Raw genomic sequence first — 22785 nt, 5'->3', positions numbered from 1 at the left:
GTCTTTACAAGAAGAGAAGTATTTCTTAACTAAACAGGCCAATGGTAGACATTCAAAATGCCAGGGTTCAAAGTGTGGGTGTGCAGGGGTCATGGGCAATCACATTACAATTGAGTCATTTAGCAGACTATCCAGAGTGACTTAACAGTACTGAGTGCACACATTTACGTACTTGTGCCACTGTCACAGGGGGATTTATGCCTGATTTCAGATGAAATCCTCAACCCTTTTATGGTCAACCGTCACTTAGGCACCTTTTTTATCTCTTGAGATGGAAAAACATGTTTTTTATGAAATTGAACAAGTGCTCTTTTTGACAGAATATACAAATGAGCAGAAATCTTAAGTATGTTATTTTTACAAGTTACTTCTCAAAACGCACTGAATTGGTGGAAGGTCCACTTTATTCTGACCCCCTTGGGTCAATCAAACATTGAGAAATTAAACCTTTTTCAAATGTACATTGTTTTTCATTCTTACGAAATGTATGTTCATGATGCACAATTAAAAGCATGTAAGGCTTTGCAGAAACAACAACTGTGAATGAGACAAACAGCCAAAACAGGCTAGAGGCTACTTACTACCCACCCACAACATCTCTAGGCCTATAGCAAAAACATTTAGAAAAAGCTTTTTAACATTATTCTTTGTGTCATCTGTCTATTTTGGACAATTACAAAGGCTAGAGAAAATAAGCAGCAAAAGTTAAATATTGACATCGGAATGTACACGTCTCACGTAGTTTTCTGGCAATCGGTGCTGCAGGCGTCTGGGTAGAATTGGGCTACGCAGTGAGATGCTACCCACAACCAGTGGGAGAATGTGACTGTCAGTTATATGGTTTATTGCATTACTTTAACTATAATGTAAAATTTTTAAAAAAGAGATATGTATTGTATCATTTTTTCATTCCTAGACATTGATTTCCTCGTGAGCCAACTCATACAAATCGAAACGAGGGCATGACTCATTGGCCTGAGTTGTAAAAACAACTCAGGAAATTACACACGACTGACGCGTCACTTTCATTTTGGTGGCGCTTGATCTAGTGCTGTATGTTGCTTCGTGTTTCAACATGGCCAGGGAATTCCCTCTAGGAGCGCTGCATGGCTATATAATGATCAGATGAGGCAACGATGACAACACACCTATCAGTTTACGCCACACCTGAGTCAAAGATCTCGGAATCATGCTGCCAAACTTTTATTTATGTGAGTATTAATTTGATTTGTACCTAATTTTATTGTGAGTTTTTGATAAACTAACCCTGTGAAATGATATGCTCAAACTTTACATAGTCTTCCATTTTAATTTATTGATTTGAAATTGGAGTTAAATAATTACTATTTCAGGGGTGTTTTTATCATTGGTTTGTTTAGAGGATTATTGGGGTGATACATTGGTTGGTGCTGACTGACATTGTGTCCTCCCTCCACATAGACCTTGCCAGCTGTGTGCTGCTGCTCGCCTTGTCCTGCCAAGTCTCAATGGGAACCCCAATGCGCATGCCGCGGAGTTTAGACTCTGAGAAATGCTCGCAGTGCGCTGACCTCTCCAGAGAGCTCGTCAAGAATGTTAAAAAGCTCCTGGACAACGTAAGTGACAGTTATAACGAATTCCTTTGAACGTTTATTTCAAATCTAATGTATCCCTCATTCAGTCAGTCAGTCTGTATCTTTGATAGGCTTACAGTTTGTTCACACCGTTTGTGATTCATGTATCCACTTACTAATTGAATAATTTTCCCTTCATAGGAAAACCTGTTTGGGGGTTTAAACTGCTCGGAGCAGCGCGTGGAGGTGAACAGTAAGACCCAGACAGTCCTAGCCTGCGAACCCAACACGGACATGGTAAGTCACACAACAGTCATTTTCTACATTCATATTACCACTATTAATTTAAAATATATATAATTTCTCTGCATTTTATGTAGTAATTTAAATTAATACCTCGGATTTACAGAATAGTGATATAAATCAGTCTATTGATGCATCATTTTGTTGTATTTCCTCAGAACACAAGATGCTCTGGTCAACGGAACACCACATTCAGTGAGGTAACTATTGTGTTCTTACAATATTGCATAATTGTTTAGGGAATGCTATTTAAATCCACAGATATAAAAATAAATAGATCTTTAGACAGTCTATGGATTTAATAGTGACTGCATTTCACATAATTGACCCATTCTTACCTCACCCATTTCAACTGCTTCCTATATGTCTGATTGGCTGATCTCTGTCCATTTTTATGGTTTCTTCTGACAGAGTGAGTGTCTGAGGAACATCCGAATAGACCTAGAACATTATGCTGCCTCACTACAGGCTTACAAACAGGCCGACCTCAGCTCCACTGCCCAGGACACCCAGAACCTACTCAATATTTGCCCATCCACACAATGGGTGTCTTCCTCACAGGTAATTCGATTTTTCTATTTGATCTTTTGTACAGAAAACATTCCTTCCTTCCCTGCATGTTTATTTTTCATTTGATACAGTTTTCTAATGACAACAACCTCGTGTAGACAATTGCAAAACTGTACACAAAAATGTGTTCCTCTGTGTTTAAGACAGTACAAATGTCACTGCTAATAGACATTCACAACTATGGACTTAAAGTTAGCATTTTTATAAAGTTAAGTTTTGTTTCCTTTTGCCCTGCAGGTTGCAGACCCTAAGCTGACTAGTGGTGACCCTGTGGACCAGAGGGTCCATCTGTGTAAGGTACTGAAGGGCTTCCACCTCCGGGTCATCACCATCAGCAGAGCCATGGGATACATCTCTGCTGGGGACCACAGGAAGTAAACCCTCATCTTCAACACCATCCGATTCCTCATCATCATCAACTATAACAAGTATTGACAATCATCTTCATCATCATCACCTACAACTGTAACAAGTTCATCATCAGAAACACGGATTGTTATCTTCATCATCATCATCAACTACTTTGTCATCATAACTGCATCATCAACTATAACAAATATTGACAATCATCATCATCATCATCATCATCATCATCATCACCTACAACTGTACCAAGTTAATTATCAGCAACACTGATTGTTATCTTCACCATCAGACATCATCATCAACTACTTTGTCATCATAACTGTTGAATACTGCACCACACTGTGTATGAAAAGATGAGTAAGACATAAGCTAGCTAAACTCTTTTTGGCTCAGTTAGTGCTGGATGACAGTAGGTTTAGTTCAAAGCTAATCAATGAACATCATGTTGGTCAAACTATTTATTTATTTATTCCTTTATTTAGGGATTGGGGTTTATTTATTTGATGAATGCAACATTATTTATTTGATGTATGAAATATATGTATTTATTTAACAACATGTTATTGATGTTATTTATTTGAATATTTATAATAAAGTATTTTTTACAAGCTTACCAAGACTAATTGTGTTAATGGTAGCTATGCTGTATGTGTTGCTCTGTAGGTTTAAACATTCTACCCATGAATAGGCTAAATACGATTTTGTTTGTGGTAAAAAAAAAAAAATATATATATATATATATATATCTTTATGGAACATGTTGAAATATAATATCATTCAGACGGGAGGGAGAGCAGTGTGATTAATAGTCGCATAAGACTTGAAAAATACATTTTCTGCGTCTTCAAGCAGGTCTCCACATGGAACCCCATGTCCAATTTGGCATGTGGGCACACTGGCGGCCATTACGCATAATGAAACCATGCCGCCCAGGGCGAACATCCTTGCCTGGTAGACCACCTTCTGTAGCCCCCCGGGCAGCCTTCTCATCACCCAGCTCTGAGTCGGAGTGGTTGAAACCTCCACTTTCTCCTCACTTATCTCTTCATCAACAGAGTTCGTGTTACATTGAGCAAGTTCCTCAGCGAAGGAATGGGCCATTTTCCCGCGCGCAATGGAACTGTTATCTGTCATCTCATGTTCTTTACCAGCGTTCCTGGCTTCTGCAATTTGCTCCTCCAAATCCTGCATCCTTTCCTGAAACTCCAGGACGCGGGATGTGCTTTCGGCCAAGGAGCTTTGCATCTCCTCGATAAGGGAAGTTTTCATCTGGATCAACTCCTCCCTGTGAAGAAAAGTGATTCGGCCCTCATCGACCTGGAACTGCATCAGGCCGATGCAGCGGTTCAGATCCCGCAACTTTACCCTATCCTCTGCTCTCTCATGCATAAGGGTGGACAGGTCACCATTCAGACTTTCAATCGTATCCCTGAAGGCGTCATTCTGCTGTTGGAGCTGCAGACGTCGAGTCTCCAGCCGTGCAGTGGTGCTGTTGCTCTCCTCCAGGGATTTGCGCATCTCCAGGACCATGTCCTCCAGGGTATCCATGTCTTCCACGGAGCTCGTCAGGCTTCTCATCCGGTTCTTCAGGCCAACGTTTTCTTTACGCAGAGCTTCGTTCCTCTCCTCGGCTATCTCTTGGGCCAGCTCAGCGGCCGCGGCTTCCGTAGCGTACAGGTTCTTGGTGTATGTGAATTTGGCTGTCAGGGCGCTCTTGTCGTCCACGTCCGGCTCATGTGGTGTGAACATTTCTGCCCCATCTACAGCGTCTCCCTGAGGGTGGCAAGAGTCCTTGTTATCATCGTGCCCATTAGTCAACTGCGACACCGTGTGAATGTATTCATTCGGGGCCCAATCATCCCAGCCGGACTTTGATTTCAGCCATCTGCCCGGAGGTCGTGAGCGACCGACAGGTGTAATAATGAGCTGCCCACCCTCATCCTCCCACACGTCTCCGGTAGTCTCGCGGGTCCAGTCTGCCGGGACCTGGGAAAGTCTTGACGGGTCCAGGGAGGGTTCACCCACCTTTGGCCGCAGCTCATGACCCGAGGTCCTGCGATTGTCATTTTTGCGCTGCATCCTGGTGAGTATTTACCTTCGTTTTCAGTATTCCGCGCAGTATCAGGATCTGTGTGATATCTGTAGTTGCGGATATTTCGGTAATACTGGTCAAGGTGCTTTTATAACCCTAGGTTCAAATGACAACTTGATTGTAAACCACATCACTTAGCATCATTTCAATGAGCATTCTACATTACCATGACAACCCAGCAGCAGTTGATAGAACATTCCAAATTGCCATGGACATTTTGCATCACAATACCAGCCATATGTACCCATGAGTTTACCAGTCTAAATAAGCCCCTTCTCGGGATTCTATTTCTATGGTTATTACCGTAGAATTAAAACGATTCTTCGTTATATTTATATGGTTAAATAACTAACGGAATGCAGAAAGAGGCAAGGTCCAGTGGTGGAAAAAGTACTCAATTGTCAAACATGAATTAAAGTAAAGATACCTTAACAGAAAATGACTCAAGTAAAAGTGAAAGTCACTCAGTAAAATACTATTTGAGTAAAAGTATCTGGTTTGAAATGTACAGTGGTGTATAGTGGTGGAAAAATGACTCAATTGTCACACTTGAATAAAAGTAAAAAAGTACATGTAAATGCTATACAAATCCCTTATATTATGCAAACTAGATGGCACAATTGTCTTGTTTTTTTATTTATTTCTGGATAGCCAGGGGCACACTCACCTCACTCAGACAACATTTCCAAACACCATATTTGTGCTTAGTGAGTCCGCAAGATCAGAGGCAGTAGGGATTACAACGCATTATATTGATAGGTGCATGAATTGGATTATATTGCTGTCCTGCCTGAGCATTTGAAATGTAAGGAGTACTTTTGGGTGTCAGTGAAAATACATGGGAGTAAAAAAAAAAGTACATTATTTTCTTTAGGAATGTAGTGAAGTAAAAGTTCTCAAATATATAAGTAGTAAAGTACAGATACCCAAGAAAACTACTTAAGTAGTTCTTCAGGGTATTTTTAGTTAACACCACGGGCAAATTAAATCATAATCAAATCACACTTTATTTGTCACATGCTTATGGGCCCTTTCTAACAATGCAGAGAAACATTTTAGAAAAATGAATAGAAAAATAACACAAGAAACAAGTACATAGTCAATGTGAAGGGGTACAAGGTAATTGAGGTAGATATGTACATATAGGTAGATATAGGTAGGGATAAAGTGACTAGGCAACAGGATAGATAAAACAGCAACAGCAGTGTATGTCATGAGTCAAAAGAGTTAGTGCAGAAAGGGGAAATGCAGATATTCCTGGCTATTGGTTAACTATTTAGCAGTCTTATAGCTTAGGGGTGGAAGCTGTTCAGGGTCCTGTTGGTTCCCAACTTGGCATGGTCATTATTAGTCAAGCAACTCTGTAAAGGCCACTGAACCTGTAGGCTATGACTTAATGATACATGTGTTTACTAACAGTCATGAAGACCTCATCAAGCTGTAGGTCTACCTCTACTGGCTGAAAACTATTTGCAATTAAATAAATAAAATACATCTTTCCCAAAAAATATTTTATTCAGTCAAAGATTTGTAATCTTAGGCACCATACCCAGAGCCCTACGAAGGCCCATACCTGAAGTGTAACATTACAGAAGTGCACATGTAAGAAGTGGAATATTAAATGATGGATTTTGAGAGATCATTCTGAGTGTAAACATATGTACACACTTGCAAATGGCATCCAATACCCAATTTACCACTAAACTCGTGGTTTTCCCATTCATAATTTCAACAGTTAATCGTTGTTACTCTCCCTAAGGTATTTGGATCCCAGTATCTGCAACAGTGACATCCCTATTGAAAGGTGGTTTAAATGAGTTAGTACCCCTTTTTATTAACTAAAAATACTCTCCTAAATTAGTGGTTTCTGGAATTCATTCAATCCCACCATGTTCAAATGCACCGAGTGTGATTTCCAGGCTACAGAATGGACACGATTCAGGCTAAACAAAAGTAAATATGACCAATCTTTTCTCTGAGATGAAGCTTAGCTATCACCACTAAGTTTGACAGGCTCAATTTGGTCATAACACACATAAAAACTAACAAACACAAACTGTACAAAAATTAAACAATCGCAGCATAGTTTAAATACAGAGAAAATATGTACACAGTATAAAAAGTACAGCTTACACTCCTTGAGAAGTTGGTCCAATTCCATGATTAAGTGGTAATGCCTTGAATGACAAATATCAAAATATACAACTCCCCATAAGTTTGTCAGCAGTTTCCATACTGCAGCACCATGTCTGTTACTGGCTACACTTTAGCTACCTATTTCCCAGAGCTCATCTATGACATAACAAGTCTTCTCTGCACCGCGGGTCGTAGCATTAGCTCCTGGCTGTTTGGGGTACCTCTACAGCTTCAGGTACGTCTGCATCATTCCAGGTTAATGGACTAAGAGAATGACCCTTCAAGATGAAAGGCTTTGGTGAAATTGTCTTTGGGAGGGGTGAAAAACCAGGGTTTCCCACTACTAAATATCACTACTAGGTGGGGCACAAAGTTCTCTAGATCCAGCATCCAGGTCTGCAGGAATCAAACATTTCAATTGAAGGCAATTGTCTTGGGCTGAGAGGGGGTGACAGTGCTAGGCTGGGGTGCCAGGACACATAATGCCTCTGATCTAGGATCAATGTACCCTCCTCAAATCCTCAATTTATGAAGGAGGTATGCAAAGCTGACCTTAGATCAGCCTCTAGAGCAAGGACGGGCAACTCCAGTCCTCAGGGGCTGGATTGGTGTCACACTTTTGCCCCAGCTAACACACCAGACTCCAATAATCAACTAATTATGATCTTCCATTTAGAATGCAATTAGTTTAATCAGCTGTGTTTGCTAGGGATGGGGGGGGGAAGTGTGACACCAACCAGGCCCCGAGGACTGGAGTTGCCCATATCTGGTCTAGAGAAAACATTCATCCTACTCCATACAGCCCTCAAACTCAACTCTGAACCTTGAAGCCAGTTCCACTGAATGTTGTCATCAGGGACTGATTTAAACGTGAGTCACCAGGTGTGTGCAATTAATGATAATGTAGAACAGAAAACCAGAAGGCTCCGGACCTCATAGGGTAAGAGTTGAGTACCCCAGCCATACAGCATAAAGTAGAGATTTCTGTCTTCAAGTCAAGAGTTCAAACGTCTCTCACCCATTGTCTCTCTGTCTTACTGACGACAGGGCTGCGGAAAGGCAGAGACCTAGGGAGGCTAAAGATGTCATTTGGCAGCTTTATTGTCCATCATATCTGAAGAGAACACAGACAGAGACAGACAGACAGAAAGAGAGAGAGACATAAATTGGTGTAGGTTAGGAGACAAGCATGAGTACAAATGTGTGTGTGCAGACAGGTCAGTGAGGGTGAGTGGCTCTAGTCTAATGTGTCTCATAGGAGGATGGTGGCACCTTAATTGGGGAGGATGGGCTCATGGTTGTGGCTGGAGTGGAATAGGTGGAATGGTATCAAATAAATCAAACTCATGGTTTCCATTCCATTTGTTCTATTCCAGCCAATATTATCAGCTGTTCTCCCTGCTGCAGCCTCCACTGGTGTGTCTCTAACCTTGCAGTGTCTGGTGGACCTCATTGGGCAGGTCATCCAACTCCTGTAGGCTCCTCAAGAGGTGAGCGACAGTGGCTTGACCCTTCGGCCTGCTAGTCTTCCAGCGCTCCAATGCCTTAAACCTGAAACACAAGGCAAACGGAGGTCACATTTTTTTTTAAAGAAATCTTCACCAAAAATATGAATCAAAGAAAGTAGGTTATTGTACAATTATTGTATGATTGGTTATGCCAGGAATGCTTCAATTAGAAAGCCCCAAAATAATGGCTGGCAAGTAATATAAAGTTGAGTTTTAAGGGTGCAGATACTATATCTATCTACTGTACCTCTGCATGATGACATCCTCCTCGCTGGCCTGAATATCGTCCAGCTCTTTGGAGGACAGGTCCAGGCAACCAATAGCCACCTGCTTCCACTCCTTCCCCAGCCGCTTAGCCACCTGCATCAGCTGCTTGGGCGACACGTCTGGGACCTGCACTGTCCGCACTCCGTCTGGGGACAACAGAGGACTTTTAATTCTGAACAGCAACTCAACATGAATAAGACCACAGTAATAACAGCAAATTACACATTGGATGTATTCAAACCATCACCTGACTCATCTGCGCATCGAGGTCTCTTATTGGTCATCTCTTCCTCTGATGTGCTGGTGCTTCTCTTCCTGCCTACAGAAGAGGAGAAAATCACTGTCAATCAAAAGCTACTTTTAATGATGAATGAAAATTGCTTGTGTACAGACAAGTAGATATCTAGAACATACACTGGAATAAAGTGAACAATTGATGCCAATATTGAGAGGGGGGGGGGGCAAACAAAAATGACAAACTTACTATCTGTCCGTTTCCTTAGTTTTTCAACTGCATTGTCCACACAGTCACCTGAGAGGAAGACAAATGAATGTCCTGCGCCTTCACTCACAACACATTACAGACAGACGCACAGCAGGTGTGTACGTACCTTCTCTGATGGTGGCTGACCACACAGTCTGGTCGGACTCCGTCTCTATGAGGGAGAGCTTGAAGGGAGGGGGCTGCTCAAAGAACGCCTCAAAATATCCCTTCAATTTAGTCACGGCCAGCGTGAACTGCAAGTCCTGCAGGACACCGCACACACACACACCACACACACAGACATATGAATACACACACATAGTACATCCATACACTAAGTATACAAAACATTAAGAACACCTGTTCTTTCCATGACAGACTGACAAGGTGAATCCTATTATCCCTTATTGATGTCAGCTGTTAAATGAATGTTTTAAGTATCCCTGTATTTCTGTTATTAGGGTGCGATCACTCTGTTATTAGTACGCCTGCGCAGTAGTCTCACTGGAGATGGACCTGGCCTGAGTGTGACGGCAACACGCACTGTGGAAATACAGTGAAATAAAAGTTGTTCAGCTGGAACCTTGTTGTTGTGTCATTTTGAATTAGCAAAATCTACTCAAATCAGTGAAGATGAAGGGGAGGAGACAGGTTGAAGAAGGATTTTTAAGCCTTGAGACAATAGACATGGATTGTGTGTGTGTGCCATTCAGAGGGTGGGCAAGACAAAAGAATGAAGTGCCTTTGAACAGGTTATGGTAGTAGGTGCCAGGCACACCAGTGTGTGTCAAGAACTGCAACGCTACTGGGTTTTTCACGCTCAACAGTTTCCCGTGTGTATCAAGAATGGTCCACTACCCAAAGGACATCCAGCCAAATTGACACAACTGTGGGAAGCATTGGAGTCAACATGGGCCAGCATCCCTGTGGAACACTTTCGACACCTTGTAGAGTCCATGCCCGGACAAATTGAGGCTGTTCTGAAGAGAAAAGGTCATCTACAAGACCCTGCTAGGTAAAGTCTCCCCTTATCTCAGCTCACTGGTCACCATAACAGCACCCACCTGTAGCACACGCTCCAGCAGGTATATCTCTCTGGTCACCCCCAAAACCAATTCTTACTTTGGCCGCCTCGCCTTCCAGTTCTCTGTTGCCAATGACTGGAACGAACTGCAAAAATCTCTGAAACTGGAAACACTTATTCCCCTCACTAGCTTTACGCACGAGCTGTCAGAGCAGCTCACAGATTACTGCACCTGTACATAGCCCATCTATAATTTAGCCCAAACAACTACCTCTCCCCCTACTGTATTTATTTATTTTGCTCCTTTGCACCCCATTATTTATCTCTACTTTGCACATTCTTCCACTGCAAATCTACCATTCAGGTGTTTTACTTGCTATATTGTATTTACTTTGCCACCATGGCCTTTTTTTGCTTTTACCTCCCTTATCTCACCTCATTTGCTCACATTGTATATAGACTCATTTTTCTATTATATTATTGACTGTATGTTTGTTTTACTCCATGTGTAACTCTGTGTTGTTGTATGTGTCGAACTGCTTTGCTTTATCTTGGCCAGGTCGCAATTGTAAATGAGAACTTGTTCTCAACTTGCCTACCTGGTTAAATAAAGGTGAAAAAAAAGGTGCAACTCAATATTAGGAATGTGTTCTTAATGTTTTGTACACTCAGTGTACAGTACATAGGTCAGTGCTTACTGGTTATGCAGTAATGGGTGAATGAACCCTCACCGCAGGGCTGATGTCTCCCTCTGGTTCACTCATGAGGCGGTACCTCCTCTCATCCAGCTTACAGGTGGGTGGCTTCTCTACCTTCAGGTAACGCCTCTTGGAGCAACGCACCTCCTTCCCTATGTCCTGGAGTGAGGGGTGGTAGAGGAGGAGAAAGAGGCAGAGAGAGTAAAATAGAGGAATGGATAGAAGAGAACCAGTGATTTACCATACTGTAGGTAAGTGATGGATTCCAATAATGGGGGGGGGGTCTATTCCCTGGTCAGGAAACCTGGGAGCTGGTTGAGGGAGAATATGCTTTCCATAGTCAATTTGGTCATTGTTGACTAACAGTCAACAACTCCTTTCCCTGGCCACTAAGGTAGCGTTAAATGGGCTGTTCCGAAGCTGAGTGCTCTGATGTGGGTCTCTGTTGAGCTCAGTCATTTCCCTCACCACTGATACTACTACACACTACCAGGGCTCATACCACATTTCAGAAACTGGGTGACATGACCAAAAAATTCACTGTGGTCTGTATTTGATATAACATGGTGTTACTATCCAAATCTAACCCTACCAGTTGGCAAAACATTGTCATTTGAACCAGTGTTGCCCACTGGGCTAGCTTCAGATCTAATGTATTAGGATTTCCATCGGAGTTGTTCCTAGATAAAGATACACAAATCAATACACAATCACTTGTGTTCATTAATATGCACCAATGCCTTCTGATACCGTGACAAATGAACTCATCTTGATCACCACACACACACACGCACACAGACCGCAGACTTCCAGTGTGACTTCCCTCAGTAGAGACCATAGTGAGAGAGGCACAGAGTGACAGGAAGTCAGGCCAGTGGGCATTACAATCTGTCTGATCATGTTCACATCTTTGCTCTGACTCAGTAACATGCTCCAGCAATGATCCGCACCCACACTGTGTCCATCTCACCTTAATGTCGGAGGAGTTGTTGGTGGCCAGGTAGATGCGAAAGGAGTAGGAGTTGTTCAGAGCCAGTTCCTTATACACCAGGACCACCCCGTGGTGCTCTACAGGCTTGCTGCTCTGGACAATGGGCCCCACCGGGGACAGGGACGACACACGCCACTTTACATGGCTGCCAGAGTGGTCAACCGAGGGCTCGATCACCGGACAGCTGTCCTTCATATGCAGGACACTAAAGGTCATTTCACTGTCAGGGTCAGCGAGGCAGAGGGAGTGAGGGAACTGGATGGAGGTGAGGACGGACGAGGGGCTGTTGACACAGTCCACGTTGAAGATGGGCCCAGCGAACTTCCAGGAGTCCCCGAGGAACATGCCAAACTTGGACCAGGACAGGACCGAGTAGCGGATCAGGACTCTCTCCGACACCTCAAACACCAGGCCGGTGACGGAGCACTCATATGTCCCCTCTCCCTCCAGCTGCACCCTGACACACAGAACCAGAAAGATTTAGAGATAGAGGAAAAAAGAGCGAGAGAAGGAGAGGCTGAGTGAGAAAGAGAAAGAGAAGGAACGAGGCTACAGGTAGAAGAGCTACTCACTGTAGGCGACCTTTAGAGATCTTCCTGGGAGTAACCAGATCATTGCCTTGACTCTGATAGAGAAACAGACATGGTCCTAAGATTAGCCCCTGTTCCTCTAGTGAGTCTACAGCCATACTGTATGTCTCTGAAGCTTTATTACACAATTACCATTAAATTCCACAATCCAACAAATGTGCTCACCTGCTGGACAGCCTTGCATTTTTCACATGTCTTGGGGGGCATATCTGACAAAGCAGAGGTCAATAGTCAAACTAGACACTCCCTCTTGGGGAATACTCTACCTCTCAGACTTTGATTTGCAGACACATTTTCATAAACCTATGTAATGAACCCAAATATCCTCTCTCTAGAATTTCAGCCATTACAATCTCATTTGTCTAGGATAGTTAGGCCTTAAGTGGAAGAAGCTAAACATTTGATAGTAGAATGACTTTTGTCAAACTGAGGATACCTTTAGCAAGGGAAACCTCTGCATCAGGTTGAGGAGCCGACTCCGATTCTGCGGAGAGAGAAGTTACTCCTCATGAAGGAAGTTAGGGGAGAGGAGCAGGCATTCTACTCAGGTCATTCTGAGGTGAAAGAGCCTATTCATCTGTATTTCAGAGGCACCATGATGCAGATGTACTCTAAGGCATTGTGCTATAGTTCCCACTCACCATTACAGGAATCCTCAACGGCAGGCTCCTCTGATTCTGCTGGGACAAGCCAAAAAAAGAATACAATTATTATAATTATTTTTAAATATCCAAACAAGCCAGGTGCTGGTGTGACCATGTATCGTCACCGTTTGGGAATTATTTTTTGATGAAACAGAGAATGAGGCTGTGTTTTTCTCACCTCCTCCTTTCTCAGCAGAGCCGTCTGGCGAAAGACAGAAAGAGAGAAGGTTATATTAGAGGATGGGATAAAGCCTGATTATTCATATTTTGAGGAAGAGATTTTGTGCTCTAGCAGCCGCTCACCAGAATCCTCCTCCTCATCTTCAGAACTCTCCTCTGTAGATGTCCCTGCGTTGTCTGTTTGGAAAAAAAATCCATAAGACATGGAGGGATGAACTTTGAAAACTTTCTCATTCTAAACGTACTTTCGAACAGAGAGGGGTGAGGGAAATTGATTGGTAGTTCAAAAGAAACTTGGGGGAGGGGGGGGTCTATAGGCCCAAAGCAACTCAGAGACCATTAGAGTTCTGTTTGAGTAGTGTTCACAGAGAGGACGGTGTGTGTGTGTGGGGATTTCTATAAGGATTTCTATACACGGAACATAGAAATATACTGCAAAGGTGTGCCTACCTGAGCCACTGTTATCACTTTCAGTCAGATTACCTGGAACAACAGAACTTTCATTAGAGGTATCTTGGGTAATTAATATGGGATTAGGAACTCTCCTCCCTCCATCTTTCCACCCCACTTTACCCATAATGCAGAGGTTTACAGTAACCCCAGGGGACTGGCCCTCTGTAGGACCAGCCCCAAACGACACCAGCCCAACCCCTGAGAGCTTTCTGACAAGACCTAGTAGGGGGATCTGAGAGTCTCTACTCATGTCTACCCTAACATAGGCATATTACTGAGAAGATTGTCATACATTATCGTTTTGGAGCCTCTTATTTACTGTCTGACTTATCAAAACGTTACACTTCTGCTGTCTGCTGTCAAACTGTGAATAAGTTAACTCTGATGTGCTCATCAGTGTAAACCCTCTTCACTCACGTCACACCACATTGCTCATCTGAAACTTCCACTCTGATTACTCACTCATTTATTTGAATGCACACTGTATACAGTATGTACATAAGCGTATTGTAATTCAGTGATGTCTGTGGTTTTCCTATGTATAGTGCTGAGGGCCCCTGTGTCAGTGCTTTAACTGTTTTCCTATGTATAGTGCTGAGGGCCCCTGTGTCAGTGCTTTAACTGTTTTCCTATGTATAGTGCTGAGGGCCCCTGTGTCAGTGCTTTAACTGTTTTCCTTTTAGTCATGTACAGAAACAGATACTCTCATTCAGAAAGACTTATAAACTGGTATGCTTCATACTGTAAGTGCATCTAAAGTAGGGCTGTGATGATTATGGGTAATGATTAATTGACATGCAAATGTTCAAAATTGTGATTTTTGTTGGATATGTTTTGATTTTGTAATGCATCTTTGAAAATAAGCTACGAGATACCTAATGAATACAACACAGCTTTGGTGAAACCATTTCTCAAAAACAAATGGTTTTGACTCCAGGGGCAGGGGGAGCTGTTTGCTATCTGTACCCACCAGGAGTGAGTGTGGGATAGGCCTTCTGGCTGAGAGCCTGGCATTGGCAGAGAGGAAGCCCCGCTGCGCCACTCAGGAGCCCAAAGAGAGAGGAGAGAGAGACCTGGCTGGTTCTCAGTCGGAGGTGAGGCTCCCTGCCCCAGAAAGGACAGGCTGTATCACAACCGGCTGTGATTGGGAGTCCCATAGAGCGGTGCACAGTTGCCCCAGTGTCGTCCGGGTTAAAGTTTAGCCGGGGCAGGCCATCATGGTAAATAAGAATTTGTTCTAACTGACTTAGTTAAATAAAGGTTAAATAAATACATCCATCGCTCTCTCTCCCTCCCTACATCTGTGTCCTCATATGCCTCTTATCTGCCTCATCTAACATCCACTCTGTCTACTCTCTGACAGCCTGCTTTAAAATCAGCCCAATATACACCAGACACACAGATCTTTTTACTGGTGTTGACTGCCATCTGCTGGACTCATTTCAGATTACATTCATTCAAGACTATGCCACGAGACAAAACAAAACATGTCATGCACAAACCAAGATCGAACGGTGCTTACCCTTCTGGCCAGGGACAGGGACGTCTCCATCTCTGTAGGTTAAAAGAAAAAGGAAATGATTAGGACATCTCAAGACGTTATGAAAATCCTGGAGTTAAGAGAATACAGCTTCAGTTTATGGACCAGTGGGGGAGGGGATTAGGGGTGTGGAGGAGAGGGGGTGGAGCTCAACTGTCCAGCTGCAGACCCATCTGTGTCTGCACTTCCTCTCTCTGATATACACTCACACGCTCATTCAACTGAGGCACAAAAACAGAAAGGGCTGCCAAAAACTCTAATTCATGACACCAGCCCATCCTCCAGTGTGGTGTGGAACACCCACCCCCTACATCCTGACCCAGTTTTACACACTAATGTTGCACGGCTGGTACTGCAAAGCCATGGAAAGGTACTGGCCGATAATAGTGCCTGTGATTCTAAACTGTAAATTCTTAAAGAGACAGTACCAGAGAACACCAAAAGTTGATCAAATGGAAGGGTTTTGTAGTCAGCAGTGTTACAGGTTTATATAACCCATATGTGTATCATCCAGAAGTTGTCTCTCAGACAAAGCGTGCCACTTGTTGATTCAGTTTGTGACTTGTGTGAACACGTCTATGGGCGCCTTCCGCCCAGGGGCTCGGTGTAAAGCTAGTGACAATAGAAAGTGCATTCGTCATGATGCCAACCTCACAAGAAGAACACATTCAGCATGCGCAGGGAACAAGGTCAACAGTATTTTTTCTTATTTTCTCGATCGTAAAAATACTGCACTTTAGGTAATCAAAAGCCAGAGTTGACTCAAGTGTAGTCTTTAGTGCGTTACCACAGAAGAGATGAGGAATACAGGAGAAACACTTTACTAAGTTGAAACGTTTTCATAACCTCTTTGATAATAAGAATGTAATGAATCATGATAACTGTGCATGGTAACTGCAGATAAGGTCCTAAAACAACGATTGAATTGTGACCAAAATTCATAGGCTATTTCTAGTACTGTGTATCGAAGATTTAATGAAACCTGATGAGCCAATGGTCCTCATCCTCACTGTACTCAAGACAGATGTACAGGAAAAACTTTACTTTTCAAGGTCAATGTTCACTCAGCCAAAAATGACTATCACAACACAATTGTTATACGTTTCCATGGCAGTCATATTCACAAATGTACTCTGCCTTCTCTCTGTCTATTATTTTTCTACCCTCTCTTTCTCTTTATTTATCTCTGCCCACTATTCAACCCTGGCCTCTCACCATCGCTTACTTTCTCCCACTAATTTTCATATAAAACACCCCCCCCCCCCCCCCTTCCTTTTCTCTCTCACTTCTGTCTCTGTGGTGCGATACCACAGTTTTTTGCATGTTTCCTACAGCCAACACACTGAAAGCCTATGAACACGAGATAGGCAATAGTCAGTTGGTGCTAGTGTTATAGTTTATGTAACAGCTCCAATTTAGCATTGCATACCTCACTCAGTAGGTTAACATATCATACACCATTAATGCAACAGCATTAATGATACACGAAACTGTCAATACATCTCGGGGAAAAACGTTGTGCTTTTATGAGGGGTCATATATTCTGCAGGTATTGTGCATTTTATTTTTAAGTATATTGAACAAAAATATATGCAACATGCAATAATTTCAACGATTTACTGAGTTACAGTTCATATAAGGAAATCAGTTAACTGAAATAAATTAATTAGGCCTTAATCTACAGATTTTACATGACTGGGTAGGGGTGCAGTCATAGGTGGGCATGGGGTGGCATAGGCCCATCCACTTGGGAGCCAGCCCAGCCAATCAGAATTAGTTTTTTTCACACAAAAGGGCTTTACTACAAACAGAAATACTCCTCAGTTTCATCAGCTGTCCGGGTGGCTGGTCTCAGATGATCCCACAGGTGAAGAAGCCGCGTGTGGAGGTCCTGGTCTGGTGTGGTTACACATGCTGTGTGTTTGTGAGGCCGGTTGAACGTACTGCCAAATTCTCTAAAATTATGTTTGAGGCAGGTTATGGTAGAGGAATTAACATTCAATTCTCTGACAACAGCTCTGGTGGACATTCCTGGCAGTGGCATGCCAATTGTAAACTCACTCAAAACTTGAGGCATTGTGTTGTGTGACAAAACTGCACATTTTAGAATGGCCACTAAATTGTCCCCAGCACAAGGTGAACATGTGTAATGATCATGCTTTTTAATCCGCTTCTGTATATGCCACACCTGTCAGGTGGATTGATTGTCTTGGTAATGGAGAAATGCACACTAACAGGTATGTAAACAAATGTGCACAACATTTGCTTTTTGTGCTCTGAGCGTTGAATTGTCTAACCTGAATTCAGATTATTTCAGTGGCGAAAGGGTGTGGCATGGTGGCAAGGTGCCCAACGTCTCTTGTTTCTCCGGCAGCCTCTGGCGTGATAGAAACCAGACAACCACACGAACGATAGGCCTAGCGTTCCCCTTGGATACAAATCACCAGATTCATATCTCTCACCTTTCACTTCCCTCCGGTTCATGGTTACTCATCACACAAACACTATTCATTATTTACGACACGAAGGAGACAATGTAGAACGTTTTCTACATTTCTACAACTACATTTTACTGTACGAAACATTACCATGATTGCAGTAACACGTGTGGTTACAAAAGTGATGTTTTTTTTTAAAGTCCTTGATTAATAAGTTTCACTGGAAAAAGTCCCAATAGCCTATGTAATTCAAGATGATTCTATAGCTACCTTTTGGTACATATATACTACTATACATATAACAACAAAGCTAGATACATGCAAGTGGTTTTGCTTTCAAATTAAAATAAACTTTAATTGAGAAACCCAACATTATTGTTGCATTGGGTAGGCCTACAGAATAACATTCTTTAGATGTAAATCGCGGTATAGCCATATTGCTTGGCGATGGGCATGCTTGTGTTATGATCAGTCAACAGAGCATCATGTGCGCTACAAAGCGATCATGGCGTCCCCTCCTTTCATTTTTGGGATCTGTGTATTCAATTACATAAAATTACATGGTTGCAACTATTTGGGGTCTTAAATGTTTCTTTGTAAATCAGGAACTAAGATCCAGCGAAGGGTAGCAAGCAACAACAAAGCAACTATTTCGGGATTAGACAAAACATTGCAGCGCGTATCCTTTGTCAGTGTGAATGCAACCTCATGCAATCATAGGCTGCTCTAAACCTCGGCGTTATTTGGCTATGTATTTACGATGCTTACCCTTCATCCAGGTGACAAGTGGCTCCGCAGCTCGCCATCCGCGCCACCATTATGTGCCCTTTGAGGAACTTTCGCTGTAGGTTTTGTTTTGGTCGTTTTGCTTCACCTTCGTGAGGTTTCGTTATAGCACCTGCCTGTATCTCTGTCAGCGATCATCTCCTTTTAAAACCATACCTTAAAGACGAAGTAAGACTCAGCGCAGCCCTCGTGGTTCACTTTGTTATGATTTACACATGTTTTGTAGGCATAATCAAAACTGTTTCTATTCAATAGGTCAAATATAATTTTACGTACAAAGTAATTTCGCCAAAAACAGAGCTCTCAAAACAAATACACTCTCCCGTAGTAGGCCTAGGCTTAGTATTTGTAACATCGGCTAGTTTATCTAATGATAATCTAAATTTGAGTTTAGGCAAAAATATGCTGATCTTACTACCATGTTTTTCAATGGATGTCTCATTGTCAACAATTACAAATGATTTACAGATCGCTGCACTAGCGCAGCACTGGAGCAATTACAACGCTCACGAACTGCTCAGTGGGAGGAGTATATTATCCCGCCTTTAGTTTGGGTCCGCTTTTTCATCTAAACAAGACGCATGGCTGCATGGCTCTTCTAGGTTTCTTTCCCGTCAAGGATGATCCATGACAACTGTATGATTACTATTGGGGGAGAGATAAAATATGTACCATAAGGAAGATTATCTGGCCGGCCAATATTATTTAAATGATCAAAGATGACTAATGTTTACAGCTTTCATGCTCAAATACGGCTACTGATAGGGAAATAGTCATCCTGCTGCCTGCATTGTATTAAATGGTCAGAACCTTTGATATCCAGGCGTTACATTGTAGATATTTCTCACAATTTGTTTGTAACGTATCTTTCCAAAGTAGGTCACGTCAAAAGGTAACTTTTTTTGCGGGAAAATATAAACACGTAAGGCTGCAGTTCACGAAACCAACCACTAGATACCGCAATCTACAATAAAAAATAAATAAACACAAAATTGCACTATCATGTTCAGTTGCCAATGAAGGTTTCAGTCAGCTATTTCTTGATCACATGCAGGGGCGTTGCCAAAAAAAACTACCGGGCCCCTAACATAGAAATCAGAATGTTTCAGATTAAAATAACGTACTGAACAATATGTGTTATTAAATGTACTAACTATAAGCTTCTGCTGCTCTATACTATAATTGTGCAGATTCAAGTTTCCACCTTCATCCTTTGCCTATATTAACAGTAATGCAAACATTTTTGATTCCTAATGTTAACAAAAAACAGTCTGTGTCATGAGGTTATTATTATGCTTTATTATAAATAACTACACAATTGGTGACTTATTTTTTTTACATGGTATTGTAGTCAGTTTTAATGAAGAAATTACCATTGGTCCATGTTTCAGATTCAAGAATTGATTTCCAGTTCTTACAAACAAGGCTAACCATCTTCTTCCCTATGCATAATTCCTACATATATGGCTAAATAACATACCCAAAATAAAATAAGTCCTATACTATGTGGACTGCAGGCATAAATCTGGTACCTACAGAAAACAAGCATATGTGAAATTGCAACTGTAGTATCAAGACATTATGTGGGCATTCCTGAGTAAATTCAACAGGAGATAAACCATTGCAAATACTCTGAAATAGTATTTTGCCCATCCCCGGGCAGGCTTGGGTAGAACAGGTTAAGGCATTTGTCCTTGTGTTTGTTCCCTGTAAACACAACTCAGGTTACACTGCACCAAGAGCCCAGTGTCAAGCCTTCTTGTGAGCAAACTCATTTATGTCTTTAAAGTAAAATTTTCTAGCTAACTGGTTTTCATTTGAAAGGATGGCAAGGCGGTTCAACCGGTCTTGGCATATTGTAGATCTTAGATAGTTCATTATAAGTTTCAGCTTACTGAAGGCACATTCACCTCCAGCAACTGTTACAGGCGTTGTAAAGAATATTTGCAGTGCAATGCACACCTCTCCAAAAATGCTCTGTAGTTGCATCTTGTGGATGGCATTTAGGAGCTCTACAGGAGAAAGACCATCTGAAAAAGTGGCACCATATATCTTCTTTATATGTCACACTTCATTTTCAAATCCATCAGTGAGATCTTTGGAGTACTTGTTTCTCAATTTGTGGCAAGACACATTTAGGAAAATAACAAAACCAAATTTGTGTAAGTATTTGTGAAAACTCCTTGCATATTGCTGCAATCGTGTAGAACCGCATGTCCAAATGACTGATTATACTATCCAGAGCCACATAAAACACTGTTTTATGTCAGACAGTTTCAGACAGTGTCTGACTTCTTTTCATTTGCTATGTCATCTTCAGTCTCATCAAGGAAACGGTTTCTTTTTTCTGGCAGCTCCTCTGTTCACTGTGAAAATGAGTAGTTACACTCATTACACTTTTCTTAACTCCTGTTCTGATTATTTGAGATTTACTATGCAATCTGACACATGTCAAATCAGTTTTCCTGATCTTCTGATCTTGTGTGAAGATAATGTTCTATACACTGATCTTTACAGGAAGCCTACTGATCGTAACAGTTTGTTGAGGGCTGATAGTTGTCACCCACTTCCCTTGAAAAATAGTTTGCCCTACAGCCAATTCTGTCGAATCAAAAGAATTTGGAAAAAAACAATCCGATTTCGACAGAAATATGGCTGAGACGCAAAGAAAATTCAAGGATAGGGGCTACAAGAATGATGAGATTAATATTGCCATTGAGAAAATTCAAAACAAAACGAGACATGACCTTTTTCAAGGTCAGTCTCGCAAAAAGACGCATTTTTGCGTTCTAACTACCCGCTATTCAAAGTGCTCTGAACAAATTAAGGGAATTGTTCACAAACATTGGCACATCCTAAAATCCGATGATAGTCTCGGTAATGTGTTTTCGGACCTTCCCCTGGTCGTATTCTCGCGGGGCAGAAATCTCAGAGACCAATTGGTAAACTCTTGATTTACCACTCCAAGATATTCCTGAACAACGTCTATTTGCGCCCATACTGGATGGAAATTACAAATGCAATGGCACTTATAAATGTAGATCCTTCAAACACCCACAAACAGGGAAATCGATCCCAATAAAAGGTGTTATTACGTGCTCCACTAAGGCAGTTATTTATCTTATAACTTGTCCTTGTGGTAAAAATGATGTAGGTCAAACAAAGCGCGAATTAAAAGTACGTATCTCAGAGTATCGTAGCACCATTAGGTGTAAAAACTTTACTTATCCAGTTGCGGCCCACTTCTTGGTGGCAGGTATACTCGATTTCGTCTCTGCGTTATATTGGCATCGAACATGTCACCCTCCCTAGGAGAGGGGGTGACCTTGATAAAACGAGAGGCTGCCTGGATCTTTCATTTAAAGACCCTTGCGCCCTTCGGTCTCAACGTAGACTTTGATCTTAAGCCATTTTTGTGATTATTGTGACTTTGCCATTGTAATTGTTTGTAAACTTGTGTAGTCAAATTAATCTGGTCTTTGTATGTCATTTTAATATTGGATTATTAACCAATGATATTAGGCCACTCTTGGCCATGATTACAGACACCTGTGTCTTTTGACACTATATAAACAAGTCATCCCGCAGTGTTTGTGATTATACCCTGATGAAGACAGCTTGGCTGTCGAAACGTTGGTATTACATTTTTGCATCTGAGCTCCTATAGTGTGCCGCTTTCTTTTATTTTCAAAACACTCATTTCACATGCCACATTGGAGGCTTCTGCCAGAAGACCGCCCCATTGATTACGCAGAGCCTGTATTTCTTCCTGTAGCGCCTCAATGTCAGCTGCTTCGGTGTCCAGAGAAATAATTCCTGACTGAATAATTAGGCTTCTATTCTCAATACACTGCAAAACTTTAACCCAGAAAGTGAGCAGGAAGATTGCCTTGAAAGACATGAAGTAGCTTTTCAGACCATTTGCCTCAGATTTGGCTTCGTTTGTCAGGCTACAGGAGGCAAGAAGCATGTCTAGGGCATTGATGATAGACGGTAAACAAGTTGCCACTGGTCGGACCGCAGCAATACGCGCACTCCTTCACGTGTCTGAAAGACAGTTAAGACAGCAGCCAGTCTTTTCCTTGAGAATGGCCCATCGCTTTGAGCTGGCACTGAACTGATTGTAAAGACGATACACAGCCAAAAAAGGTTGATACTTCTG

The 22785-nt window shown here is 42.0% G+C and overlaps 2 protein-coding genes across 3 annotated transcripts; one reads left to right on the top strand and one right to left on the bottom strand.

Moving 5' to 3' along the window:
* Positions 1 to 1083: 1083 nt before the first annotated feature.
* Positions 1084 to 3266, top strand: LOC109909301 (uncharacterized). Its single transcript, XM_020508383.2, has 6 exons — positions 1084 to 1211; positions 1441 to 1595; positions 1755 to 1850; positions 2015 to 2056; positions 2268 to 2417; positions 2664 to 3266. Exons 1-6 carry the CDS (start codon positions 1190 to 1192, stop codon positions 2802 to 2804), a joined length of 606 nt encoding a protein of 201 aa, XP_020363972.2. The 5' UTR covers positions 1084 to 1189; the 3' UTR covers positions 2805 to 3266.
* Positions 3267 to 5872: 2606 nt separating this feature from the next.
* Positions 5873 to 19113, bottom strand: LOC109909066 (uncharacterized). Of its 2 annotated transcripts, none has more exons than XM_020507967.2 (17): positions 18606 to 19113; positions 15382 to 15413; positions 13857 to 13889; positions 13530 to 13583; positions 13405 to 13428; positions 13224 to 13262; positions 13019 to 13066; positions 12748 to 12791; positions 12565 to 12617; positions 11972 to 12449; positions 11035 to 11160; positions 9407 to 9542; positions 9280 to 9327; positions 9043 to 9114; positions 8776 to 8941; positions 8450 to 8571; positions 5873 to 8134 (listed from the first exon to the last, which is right to left on the bottom strand). In XM_020507967.2, exons 1-17 carry the CDS (start codon positions 18653 to 18655, stop codon positions 8106 to 8108), a joined length of 1554 nt encoding a protein of 517 aa, XP_020363556.1. In that variant the 5' UTR covers positions 18656 to 19113; the 3' UTR covers positions 5873 to 8105. The 2 variants fall into 2 exon arrangements, with proteins under 2 accessions (XP_020363556.1, XP_020363557.1); XM_020507968.2 differs by having other exon boundaries at positions 13224 to 13259; positions 18606 to 19020.
* Positions 19114 to 22785: the final 3672 nt, after the last annotated feature.

The sequence above is a fragment of the Oncorhynchus kisutch genome, linkage group LG18 (genome assembly GCF_002021735.2).
Source record: "Oncorhynchus kisutch isolate 150728-3 linkage group LG18, Okis_V2, whole genome shotgun sequence".
Lineage (NCBI taxonomy): Eukaryota > Metazoa > Chordata > Actinopteri > Salmoniformes > Salmonidae > Oncorhynchus > Oncorhynchus kisutch.
Note: the sequence above shows the minus strand (reverse complement) of the source record. Positions and strands in the feature narration are given on the sequence as shown.

Excerpts from the sequence above, each read along its gene's own strand:
- LOC109909301 (XM_020508383.2), top strand. The coding sequence starts at position 1,190 with ATGCTGCCAAACTTTTATTTAT. Across the intron at positions 1,851-2,014 it reads GCGAACCCAACACGGACATG|AACACAAGATGCTCTGGTCA; the intron begins GTAAGTCACACA and ends GTATTTCCTCAG. Across the intron at positions 2,418-2,663 it reads AATGGGTGTCTTCCTCACAG|GTTGCAGACCCTAAGCTGAC; the intron begins GTAATTCGATTT and ends TTTGCCCTGCAG.
- LOC109909066 (XM_020507967.2), bottom strand. The coding sequence starts at position 18,655 with ATGGTGGCGCGGATGGCGAGCTGCGGAGCCACTTGTCACCTGGATGAA. Across the intron at positions 12,792-13,018 it reads AGAGGTTTCCCTTGCTAAAG|ATATGCCCCCCAAGACATGT; the intron begins GTATCCTCAGTT and ends CTGCTTTGTCAG. Across the intron at positions 12,450-12,564 it reads ATCTCTAAAGGTCGCCTACA|GGTGCAGCTGGAGGGAGAGG; the intron begins GTGAGTAGCTCT and ends TCTGTGTGTCAG.